Genomic DNA, 12,485 nt, shown 5'->3' with positions numbered 1-12,485 from the left:
GGGGTGGAGTCCCTGTGGGGGGCGGTTAGGGGTGGGGAGGGAACAGTCAGGAGACAAGGAGCAGGAGCGATTGGATGGGTCGGGGGTTCTGAGGGGAGCAGTCAGTGGGAGGGGGTGGATAGGGGGTGGGGGCCAGGCTGTTTGGGGAGGCACAGCCTTCCCTACCTGGCCCTCCATACAGTTTTGCAACCCCGATGTGGCCCTCAGGCAAAATAGTTTGCCCACCCCTGGTATATATCATGCATAGTTCCAAGTATGCAATGTATACACATAACCAGATAAATTAAGGATGGAGAACTGCCAAGAACATTATTCTCACAAAGCAAAAAAAGGCAGTTGAGTCCCTTGATTCTCCATTAACTTTTTAAAAAATAATTTAGCTTCTCATTTTTTCTAACATAGTACACAATAAAAAATTAAAGAAAAATGCAGAATACTGATGCAAGGCAGATAACATAGTAGATTCGTGATGACTGAAGAACATTTATTATAATCATTTTAATATGAGAGCAGTGAAAGGCACAATGAAATTTATTAAAATTATGAGAGAGCCTCAAACCTAAACAGTGGATCCAAAATACTTAGGAAGAGTGTGTGCCTTTGAAATCCAGAACTCACTCAAATTTTGCAGATGGACAGTAGCTTTAGATTGGGCTAAGACAACACTCTTGGTTAAAACTCTGGGTTGTTCTAAATCTCCCTCAGGATTTTAAAATTTAAGCCTAAATAAAATATCTGTTCAAAATGATGGTCATGTCCACCGGTTTGTCAAATATACGGTGTATTGTACAGTATATAAAAGGCAAAGACATACTAGAAAAAGATGTGTAAATCCTCTAACAGCAGGTACTACAACAGCCACTTCAGGATGTTAATTTGTTAGGTTAAATCTGTTAAATCTTGGTATTACAGCAGTGCCCACAGGCTGCAGTCACATTCATGGCCCAATTGTGCTAAGTGCTGTACAAACTCTTAAGCAGACAAGGTTCCTGCATGATGAACTTACAATTTAACTAAAGACAAAACATAACATAGGCGCTGACTTCCACTGTTCCCGGTGGGTACTTGACCCCACCTCTGCACCGCCCTTGCCCAGCCCCCAATCCACCCCTTCCCCAAAGTTCCCCAAAGTCCCTGCTTCCTTCCTGCCCCCAAGTCTCCACCCCTGCCCCGCCTCTTCCCCTGAGTGCACCATGTCCCCACTCCTCCCCCCTCCATCCTGGAAAGTCCTAAGCATTGCCAAACAGCTGTTTGGTGATGGGAAGCTCTGGGAGGTAGGCGGAGCAGCGGGGACGTGGTGTGCTTGGCAGGGGAGGGGGGGGAGTGGGGAAGCTTGGTTGCTGGTGGGTGCAGAGTACCCACTAATTTTTCCCCATGGGTGCTCCAGCCCAGCAATCCCTGGAGTCGGTGCCTATGAGTACACAGAACAAGAGCAAGGAGGGTATACAAAAGGGAAGACAAAAATAACAAGGTAAAAATATCCAGAAAACACCAACAGATTTAAAATTTTATAAGCCAGAGTTCATCTTACCCATGTGGTAGTCTTAGTATTATGATCAATGAAGAAGGGCCTGCCGTTTGGAGCTATTCTCATCTCCCAACCAGGTGGCAAGAAGCTCTGTGTCATTTTGTGCTGGGGCTTAGGAGAAGTATAGGGTGATGGCTGTGGAGACTGTGGGTTGGAAAGAGTGTCCTTGACAGCTCTGCGCACAGGAGAGTCCTTGGCACCCTGTGGAAAATGAGCAACATTAAGACTCCACAAATATCATTTTATATTATATATTATGAATGACACTTGGTATCATCAGCTGAACACATTTTCAACGGGGATACAATTTACAGGAACAAGGGGTATCGCTATCTCAATCACTAATTTATTTTAAAATTGGCTGCTCCTTGTTACATAATATGCTTTCATTGCGAAGGCCATGGTGTTTTATCACTTTCCTCTCCCCAAAATAGGGCTATTGTAGCTCACATCTTAGATGCCTTTCTCTACTTCCTCTTTATAAATACCAAAAATCAATTTTATGTAGAAAAATAGAAGCATTACTTTGCTGTATGCATGGCACTGTATGTGACAAACATTTTAAAGCAAAAAAGTATAGCTGAATAGAAGGCAGTGTAAGATACTTCAAATGCATTTTTCATCAATTAGGAACTGATTTCACCAACCAAAATGTTTAAAATAGGCATTAAGCAAGTTCCTAAAATAAAAGGGAAGTTCAAACTATTCAGACCAGTGTGTAACTACAGATAGTGGATAAAATTTTCAAAAGTGCCTCCATTTCATTGACTTTCAACGAGACTACAAAACCTAACAGCCAGACTTCTAAAGGTATTTAGGCACCTATTGATAGAGATAGGCACCTAGTAGATTTTCAAAATCTACACATTTAACACATACACATTTAACTCCCAGTGAAATCAAGCCACTTCTGAAAATGGGACCTGGGCACTTAAGTTTTACCTATTACAGTAACTGCTTAGTTTTAACTTTGCTTATTGACTTGCTGAGTAACACTGATTATATTTTAATGTTATATTTACAGCTCAGTAAATGGCACAAATAAGTAGATACTGAAGCATGATTTGAAATCAAATATTTTTACATTTACCTCTATTATCTTACACAATTTATAATTCAGATACTTATAAATCTTGGATTTCAATATTAAGTATATGAATCAGTTTTTCTTCAGAATTCATAATACAGGTATGGATTAAAAACTACCATTCTGGTAAATTTGGTTCCACTTTCAAAGTTAAGTATCTATTATACAGTAGTCAAGAATATTTTTGCATATTTCAGATGCCACTTCTACAAGGAGATTCACCTGCTCTGAGTCCAGTTTCACACAAATGAAACAAACCAATGATAGCAAAGGTAACTATAGGAGAAAGAATATTCCCCATACCCAGCAATGAGCGTGAGAGTTGAGTAAGACGAACTAGGCAATGTTACTGTACAAAATGAAGATGCACGTGAAAAAAACTTCAGAAGAAAATATCATCATCATGAGGCAAAGCTAACAGATCAGGAGAGAAGAATGCATTGGCTGCAAAACTGGAATGAAAATAAAAGGTCAAACACAACAGAAAGAATGAGAAGTCAGGACAGAAGTGATCTTTGTTAGACGAGACAGGATTTCTTACCTCAAGTGGAGCAGATAAAGTTACTGTGGGTGAACTAAGGCTACGAGGCCGTCTTATCTGAGGCTCACTTAGATGGTTGTTACTGTTTGCTGCTGACCCAACTGCACCATCTTCTGCAAGCTATTTCAGGGGCAAAAACAAGTTAGCTAAGTGTCAAGATCATGTTTATCTGCAGTTAGGCTGTTTAAAAAAAAGCCATAAGTACTCTGTTAATCTTTTTCTAAATAAGCTTTAGATATATTATTTCAAAAAGCACGGTCAATGGAATTAAAAATGATTCATGCTTTAAATAATGAACAACTGCTTAGGCAAGAACAAACTACTATAAATGGCTTTATTAGTACACAGATTAAAATCCTCATTTTGAATTTGATTCTGAAATTTGTCCCTGAATATATTTATTGTCTCTCTCATTTCTCACCACTGTGGTTATAAACTCAATTTATATCTTTATTCTGGCCCTAACAGAAATTTAGCAAAAATAATCTTCATCACTGTAAATCTTCCTGGTTAAATGTAATAACTTTATTCTAAATTGCCAATGCACTGCATAGATTGTTTCTGTTTAAGAACCTTAAATCAGCTTTTCAGATGGAACTAGGCCCAACACATTTTAAGCATTCTGTTGTATTGTTTAATTTCAACAGCAAACTGCATACCTGCATAATGGGCCGAGTCCAAGTTGTGGTTCGATTGTTATGATTGACATAATATGTACGTCCCTTAGCATCTTTCCTTTCTTCCCAGCCTGAAGGTAAGCCTGGTGTAGTATGTACATAGGCCACTGATGGCTGTTTACGCAAAAAAATTATGTATCATTATTTTGTGGTAGCTTGAAAAAAATTAATTATCTTCAGAAGAAGTCTACTTATGCCATTCTTTCAATCAAATACAGTGGAAAATTTGGAAATGCGTGTCTTCAAATTTCTCTCTAACACAGGCTCTCTTTCTCATATATCTGACCCAACACCCTCCTTCCTTCCACATGCAGGTAGTCTGGTTCATATTTGCATAGCTACAGGCGCTTTGTTCAGAAAACAGCTCAGCTTCCATGTCATGAAACTAAAGGAGCTACAAAAGAAACAGGAGACTACACATTATGATAGGAACTGCTTTCACTGTTTCCCCTTTGTTAGAGGTAGTATTTATTCACTAAAGTTGCTATACATGAATCATTGCTAGCGAGGCCATGTAGCCTAAAGGAAAAGTCTAGAAATCCTAAATTCTCACTTGGGCTCTCCCATGGACTGGGTAAGCAGCCTTAGGTCAATCACAGTTTTCACCTCTGTAAAATGGAGGGAATAAACAACCTACCTCATAGGGTGTAGTATAGATTAATTCGTTATTGTTCAGGCAACAGTTTGTAAATGCTAAGAAAGAATGCAAATAGATTCAGGGCTGGAAGTCCTGCTTAAATTTTCTGAGATTCACTATCCACCTTATAGATAAAGACATGGTCGCGCTGTCCTGCAACCTCCCCCCAAAATACAAAGTGATGTGTGTGTCATCAGGATAGGAAAAGGCATTTCTTCCACAACTCCCTTAGTACAGGGAAATTATTAGCAAGCAATGGAAAAGGAGGACATGAACGTAAAATGTGTCAACATACAGATAACGGTGGTGCAAGAAAGACCAGCCTCAAGAGCTAATTCCCAGAGTGACCAGAAGGAGGTGCCAGAGAAGTGGTGAGGGTGCGCCTCATCACAGATAGATACTTAGCTGCTGTAAATTGGTGCAAATCCAATGAGCATCTGGCCCTTAATAAATTTGTTCTGGGTTCATTATTTTCAGAAGACTTTTCTGCTGAAAAGACCTTTTACATTTTGTTGGACAAGCTTCTGGCGTCTAATTAATCCCCAGGTATGTGGTGAGAGACCTGAAGAACTTGCAGGGAGCCAGCAGTAGCCTTTCAATAAGCCTAGATTATTGAGAGAATCTTTAAATTCTGGAGTCTCTTCTTTCTTATGATAAAGTTTTGATTGGAAGGAGAATGATGAAATCAAATGCCTCTATCAGAAGACCCGGCAAGAGAAAGCAAGTGCCTAAGCTTAATTGTCTTGTCAGGTTCTGTGTAATGCTTTATTTTAGCATCAATACGACTAATCCCCTTAAAAGTAGGCAGCTTTCTAGCTATAAGAAAGTGTATTAAGGCTCCTTCTTACTGTAATCTGCTTTTTAGAACGTCTTTCCTTGTGGACTGAAACAATAGGTGTGACATTCTCTTATAGATATAAAAGGACAAATAACTTCGTCTCACAGAAGTCAAAATAAAAATATTGATGTTAAGGCAGACGAGCAGTGCCAGCATTTTATCTAACGTGGAAGCACAGCAAGGTGGGTAGGGAGAATGTCTGTATTTAAGCAGTTAAACTGATTTTGTTCATAACCTGTGAGTTTCACATTGAGTGTAGTAGTGTTGAAGTGCCAGTATATGAATTTGGAAGAAATCGGCCTGACAGCTGAACCAGAGAAAGAATCTATGCTCATGTACAAGCTGCAAATAGCCATTGTGTCTCTTTTAACACTGCTTGGGGGGAGAGAAGAAACCCTGTCTGCTGTATGCAAGAGAAAATTTAAGAGCTCTTTAAAAGCCTGTTTGGATAAGAGAAGATGAGACAAGCCTGTTTCTAAAAGGAGCCACATTAAAACATCAAAACAAAAACACAAACAGAAGAAAAGGATTGTAAAGTCTTGCCACTGTCTGACAACCTGCAGTTGCTGCAAATAATTGAAGTAAGCTGAAAAACTCAGTTACCCTTACTCTAGACTCAGAGGAGAGATTCCTCCAATGCTCATTCACATTGTGCAATGAAGCCAGACATTTAAGGCAATTACCCAGCACACAAGCCAAAGGTCCATATACATTTCTTACATCTTTGACATTCTTTTCAGATGTTAAGCAAAAAGGGAAAGAACAGATTTGACAAGCTTGTCATGCTCTTGCTCCATATTTAGACAGACTATAGAAATCTAGACTATAAAGAAATCAGACTATAAAGATCTCATTTTTGTTGAACAGCATAGGGTGTGATGTTGCAATTTCAAGTAAGCCATGGAAAAGGTACGCAACTAAAGAAAGTAGCAAGAAAACATGAGGACTAAAGTATTGTTCGGGGGGAGGAGGGGGAATTTTCTGCTGGTTCTCAGAGTGCAATCTTCCTTACTTATTGTGTAAAAAGCAGCACTTTCTTTAAACTACTGAGATTCCATTTACATTACAGCCAGTTCTTGTTCTGATGCTTTTGCCAGTAGCAAGAAATAATGGTGGAAATCAGAGGTGAGTGTTATCATGGGAAAGCTGAGGAGAGGAACATGATGTCCTTCAGCACATCAGTAACCTCAGGAAGCAAGGACCAGCACCTCTGAAATTCTGCTCTGAACTACTTTTCATATACTGATACCTCAGTACCAGGGAGTATTTCTTATACCAATACCTGATCTCAGGGTATCAATCAGTAAGCAAGGATGTACCAACAGCATGTTTTCATGGGCATATAGGCGACACGTAGGGGGGCATGCAGGGTCATGTGCCCGTCCCAGATTTCTGCTCAGCCTGCCAGAAGGTGGGGGGAGAAGGAGAGGGGAAAGACCAGGGCTCTGTCCCTCTCCCATTGCGCCTGCCCCCGGCACGTTCGGCCCCTGTCTCTGGCAGCTAGGCCCAGGCAGAGAGCAGAAGGGGCAGGATGGAGCTGCTTCTCATGCCAGCTGAGGGTGCCTGCTCCGGGTCGCTCCTCTATGCAGTACGGTGGCTGCCTGCAAGAACCTGGAGCACCCCCCACTCCCTGCCAATCATGTTTCCGTCTCACTCGGCCCCCCTATCCCTGGCAGCCGGGTTTTGGCAGGGAGTGGAGGGGGCGGGCTGCCACCTCCCCAGGTGGGCTCTCTCTCAGGCAGCTGCCATGCTGCACAGAGGCAGCGACCCAGAGCAGCCACCCTCAGAAGTGGCTCCTTCCTGCCGCCTCCTCTCCCCATCTGGGCCCGGCTGCTAGGGAGAGAAGCCAAGCGAGCCGGAAACTGTGTTGCGGGGAGGCGCAGCAGGAGATGGTATGATGGGATAATGGAATTTTGGTAAGTAATTGATCTTTAAATATTCAGGGTAAATAGGACTAATCCCCTGAGATGGGATATTAGATGGATGGGATCTGAGTTACCCAGGAAAGAATTTTCTGTAGTATCTGGCTGGTGAATCTTGCCCGTATGCTCAGGGTTTAGCTGATTGCCATATTTGGGGTCAGGAAGGAATTTTCCTCCAGGCAGATTGGAGAGACCCTGGAGGTTTTTCGCCTTCCTCTGTAGCATGGGGCATGGTTGACTTGAGGGAGGCTTCTCTGCTCCTTGAAGTCTTTAAACCATGATTTAAGGACTTCAATAGCTCAGACATAGGTGAGGTTTTTCATAGGAGTGGGTGGGTGAGATTCTGTGGCCTGCGCTGTGCAGGAGGTCGGACTAGATGATCAGAATGGTCCCTTCTGACCTTAGTATCTATGAATCTATGACGACAGAGCCCCCATCCTCCCCACAGGTAACTCTGGTGCGGCGGGGAGAGCAGGTTCCCTGGCGTCTGCCAGGGGTAGGGGCATTCTTCACGCCGCCCCTGCTGAGGTGTCCATGAGCTTTGGGAAGACATTGGTGCTTTGAGCCTCTCTGGGCCGGGCTGGCCCCAGCCATGCCCAAAGGCACGTGCTCTCTGCCCATGTGGCCCGAGCCTCGCAGGAGCCAGTGGGATTGGCTGCCCTGGCCCAGGGAGGTGGGGCTGAAAGTCCCTCCCAGTAGCAATACATGGGGTGGTCACATGTCCTCCCCCCTGGCCTCAGGTATCAGGAGGGACACTTTGTCCATGAGTTTTAAATCCTAGTAGTTCAAATAAGGCTCAATTCTGCAAGGTACTGGACACTCCCGTGAGGTCCTGAGTAGCTTTAAATTCCCACTGAGGTTAGTGGGAATTGAGGGCTGTCAGCACTTTTTCAAGATGTACGTATCAGGGGCTTGATCTCGCAAAGATATTACAGTCTGGAGAAGAGGCTGAGAGTATATGCTCTCATGTAGTTAATGATGATGGAGAGTCATCCAGGAGGTTCTATAAATATTGAGCTCTCATAAAAAGGGAAGAAGTCTGAATGTAAGAGAGAGGTAATGTACATTAGAAACCCAAAAACATTCTTTGAAGACTATCTCAACACAGATCTATAAATAAAGCCAACCAATTTTTTGGAATAAATTAGCCTGAAAATTACCGAGCATCTTAGCACAGGTGGAACCTGATTCTTTTTAGGCAGACACAGATCTTCTATTTTTGGAAAGTATGCCACCTGATTAAGTCTAACAAAAGACTACCATCTGCACTGAGGAATGGGTAAGATAATTCTTAACAGGAGGCAAACCAACATGTTAATATTAACTGCTGCTTGCTGTATTTAGTTTAAAAATGCACCACCATCATAAAGTGTTACTCTTATCCTACAAAACTGGTGAATTGTTTCCACCCTGGTTAAAACTGAGGAACATTCAGGAGCTTACATGCATCACTTTTGAAATTCAGAAACGTGTATCCCCTCTGTTCTAATTCAGTCCTGGTTATCTGTATGTGAATCTTACCAAATATATTTTGCATTTTATACCTTGATATAACATGTAATTTCCCTTACATGGTGGAAATGCTTTTTGTGTAACTGACTTTATTGAATATTACTATCTGTTATGGTATTTTAAAAATCTTCAACTTTCCATATAAAACTGAAACTGTAAACAGTATTTTAAAACTAAAATGCCACACATGATAACTGGAAAACTATAACGAAGAGGCATTAGTAGGGTGTTTCATGGAAGCAGCTTAATGCACCAGAACCCATGAGGTTTCACTGCTAGAAAAACACATGGAGTAATTGCTTAAATGATGGAAATGGAAATGTCTTACAGGAAATATCTCTACTGGCTTCTTATGTATAGAACACTACAGTATTTATGTTCAATTTAAAGAGGAAAAAAATCTCATTACCAGGTACGAAAGTCATTCACAACAATAATGTGGCTGAAAGTACAGCGGACTCTCACACCTTAGAGACTAACAAATTTATTTGAGCATAAGCTTTCGTGAGCTACAGCTCACTTCATTGGAAATGCCACAAGTACTCCTTTTCTAAAAGTTTATTCTTCTTGTTAAAATAATTGTGGCATCTCAATTTCCAGTTACTTTTGATAAAAGACCCACCAGATAATTTAAAGGCTGATGCCCTACAGGTTCTGCACATGGATCATATGCTGCATGAGGCCTGAAGTAAGGCTACCTAGCGATACAGATACCTGTGTGTTCAGTAACATCACAAACCTCTCAGGCCTGATTCACCATCATAATTACACTGCAACCTATTTTTTGTGTAGCCTTATAAAACAGCAATTCGTGTTGTACATTTACCCTGTTATCAAATAGATATTGTAAAGCAAGTTCAGAACAGTGGAAAACGATTGACCCAGAGATTGAAAAAGTGAATGACAACGCACTGTGGGTCACAGTATCTCTGTCACCCACAGATCACTGATGAAATCCAAGGTGCATTAGTTTCCCTTATTTAAAACTCCAACAACATATTATTCAGTAGCTCCTTCATCTGCTTTACCCTCTGATCAGATTCCCTATCAATTCCAGAACTCTTCTTTGAACTATTACAGTAGCCAATGCTAAGAGAATTCTTTCATTTAAAGGCAAATGCTTCATGTGGTTGAGCTGAAAAACAGGCTCCATGGTTCAAAGAAGATATCAGGAGTCCAGGAAAAATAAAGAATGGGTAGAAAGTTGACCATCTATTTAAGAAAAGGGAGGAAATAGAAGGGGAGGAGAAGAGGAATTAGTTAAACAAATCTGGCGGAAACAGCTCGAAATCCTGATTCAGTCACTTCCTAAATGGTCATGATTTGGGGTGTTTTAGCTATTGATTAGCTTGTCAGAACAAAAGTGGTTTAGGTCACATGACTCTCATCCAACAGGTGAGGAGTTCATCTGTTCTAGGGTTGCAGATACTATATACAAATACATGCATTCACTGTACTGAGAGGCTATTGAAATGCTCAACAATATACATTTTTTTTAAAAGTGGCTACCTCAGAGGCTTTCAAGGAAGTTTTTAAATCACTTGATTTTAATCAGAAATATTGTATTCAACACAAAACCAAAAGGATGTTTTAAGTCCATTAATGAATATTGCCAATAGCAGGTTTGATTTACAGGGAGCTATGAGGACAGAGTCACAAATAAGAGAGTCACTAGAGGTGGAACCATTAAAGATCACATATGTCAACAAGTCTCTTCCTTTTTATTGTCTCCTAACGCCATATAAACTGAATCCAGTTATTGGCAGCATTCCTTTGTAATATAAACTGAGCTTTGCAAACCAAAATAGAGACTCAGAGGCAATCCATTTAAAACACATTAAATTAGAACTTTCAGTTCTCTTTATCAGTACTTTATGCATTCTCAAAGGTAAACTGTATTTTCTTTACTGGTTTCCTTTCATAAGATAAATCAGAGATGGGAGACATTTATGCAAATTATCTTGTTCATCCTCTTGCCATTTGTGACAACTAGTTCTTTGTCCAGTCTAGTTTTACCGTAAAACATTTAAAGGAGAAGTATTCAGTTTCCTCTGAGACTTTCAATAAAGCTCTTAAAAGCAATCCAATTAAAAAATATTTTGTATTTACACACACACACAAATATATATCAACACACATTCAAAGAAGCACCCACTTTACATAATCATGTATCAAATTTTGCTCATCTTCTGTAATTGACTTAAGTGAAAAACAAGGTCCCCTGCAATACAATAGACAGATCTCGTATCATTACACTGTACATTAATATTTTGTGCATTAATTTTGATGTGCTATCTAAACACTGAAGGTCTACATTGGCATGGTAAATGCATAATCAATATGAATGTAAAAATTCAACAAGAATTTCCTTGTACCATGCCTCAATATATTTGGCTATCACACCAACATAGCATGCCTATTTTGGAATACAGTGGCGTTACTGACCAGGCATTCATAGAGTAGCTCTAATCTGAATTCAATTTTTAGTAGAGGAATATAAAATTGTATAAAACGTGTGTAATTAATGGAACTATCTGCCAACAAAAGACTGGATTTACATTAGAAATTAATACAGAACATTTTGTCTGCTTTACGTGGTTATTAATCAGTTTTTCCACAGATATCAAATTTGTGATGGGAATTTGCGTTTGTGAAAGGTATTGACACTTAATTCAAGGTACAAAGTACATTTCCTTAAAGTTCAATAAAGAACATATGCAGTGCTCTACACAACGGTGCCTTGATCCCTGAATTAGAGCCTCATGCTACTTCCACAATACAAATAAATATATATATATAACTGGTTTTCATTGGCGCACGTATATATTTATAAAAGCTGAATATATTTATTATTGGACAATCCACTTGCTTTAGGTTCACATTTAATCAGATTGTAAGTGTAAGTGTATGGAATAACTTCACAAACTACAATGCATTATGGAAAATGGTTTCAGAATATCGAACTTCCAATTTAAACACTGTAAAATATTTTCTTGAACCATTCAGAGTCAAATATCCAGCACTGGGCTAGTTAATGACACAAGGAAAGTAAAACTTGGTAGTATACAAAGACCATATACTACACTGAGAATTACCTGGGTACACCCCTCTGCCTGCATGGTTCTTAAAGCAAGATCCAGGCCTAAGAATAAAACTGAGTAAGTCTAGTGTTAAGTCAGCACAAATGGTAAGTGCTATATTTTTAAGGGTCTCTTTGTATAATCTACATTGCAATTAGTATTGCATTTAAAAATAAAGTGCTATATCTTTCCGTTTTTTAGCACTAGTCAATGGTATTTACCAAGAATGTCACTCTGTTTAAAAATCAATTGCATTATATCTGTATCTTTATAATATGCTAATATTACTGTGATATTATCATACTACTTGAAAAGATTATTTCAAGGTAAAAGGTGAAAAACAAAAGTTAAAACTTAGCTAGGGTTTCTGAAAAGTTTAAACCAATACACTGCTGCTGTATGAAAAAATGTCCAGTATCATAAAAGATGCTAAACCCAATCCATATTTCATTTACAGAAAGTGTTTGATAAAGAGTATTATTACCGTTGGTTCCTCACCACCTGTGACAGTTGAAGAACGAGCTCTCCTAGATGGACCACTCTGCTGTTAAATGATAATTAATGTTACAGATAAGTATGTTTAGTGATGAAGGTAATAGATTATGCTCACATCTTCAGGAATAAGGAATCACAGCCACTCTCTCACACTTTTTAATGGAGAGC

At 39.8% G+C, this 12,485-nt stretch overlaps 1 protein-coding gene across 1 annotated transcript in view; it reads right to left on the bottom strand.

The window, feature by feature from the left end:
• Positions 1 to 12,485, bottom strand: part of NEDD4L (NEDD4 like E3 ubiquitin protein ligase) — a 366,011-nt gene that overhangs the window by 56,855 nt on the left and 296,671 nt on the right. The window contains 4 exon segments of the mRNA XM_038403055.2: positions 1,532 to 1,729; positions 3,157 to 3,276; positions 3,816 to 3,947; positions 12,307 to 12,366. Coding sequence (XP_038258983.1) covers positions 1,532 to 1,729; positions 3,157 to 3,276; positions 3,816 to 3,947; positions 12,307 to 12,366 — 510 coding nt within the window.

This window comes from Dermochelys coriacea, chromosome 5 (genome assembly GCF_009764565.3).
Source record: "Dermochelys coriacea isolate rDerCor1 chromosome 5, rDerCor1.pri.v4, whole genome shotgun sequence".
In the NCBI taxonomy this organism is placed as follows: domain Eukaryota; kingdom Metazoa; phylum Chordata; order Testudines; family Dermochelyidae; genus Dermochelys; species Dermochelys coriacea.
Note: the sequence above shows the minus strand (reverse complement) of the source record. Positions and strands in the feature narration are given on the sequence as shown.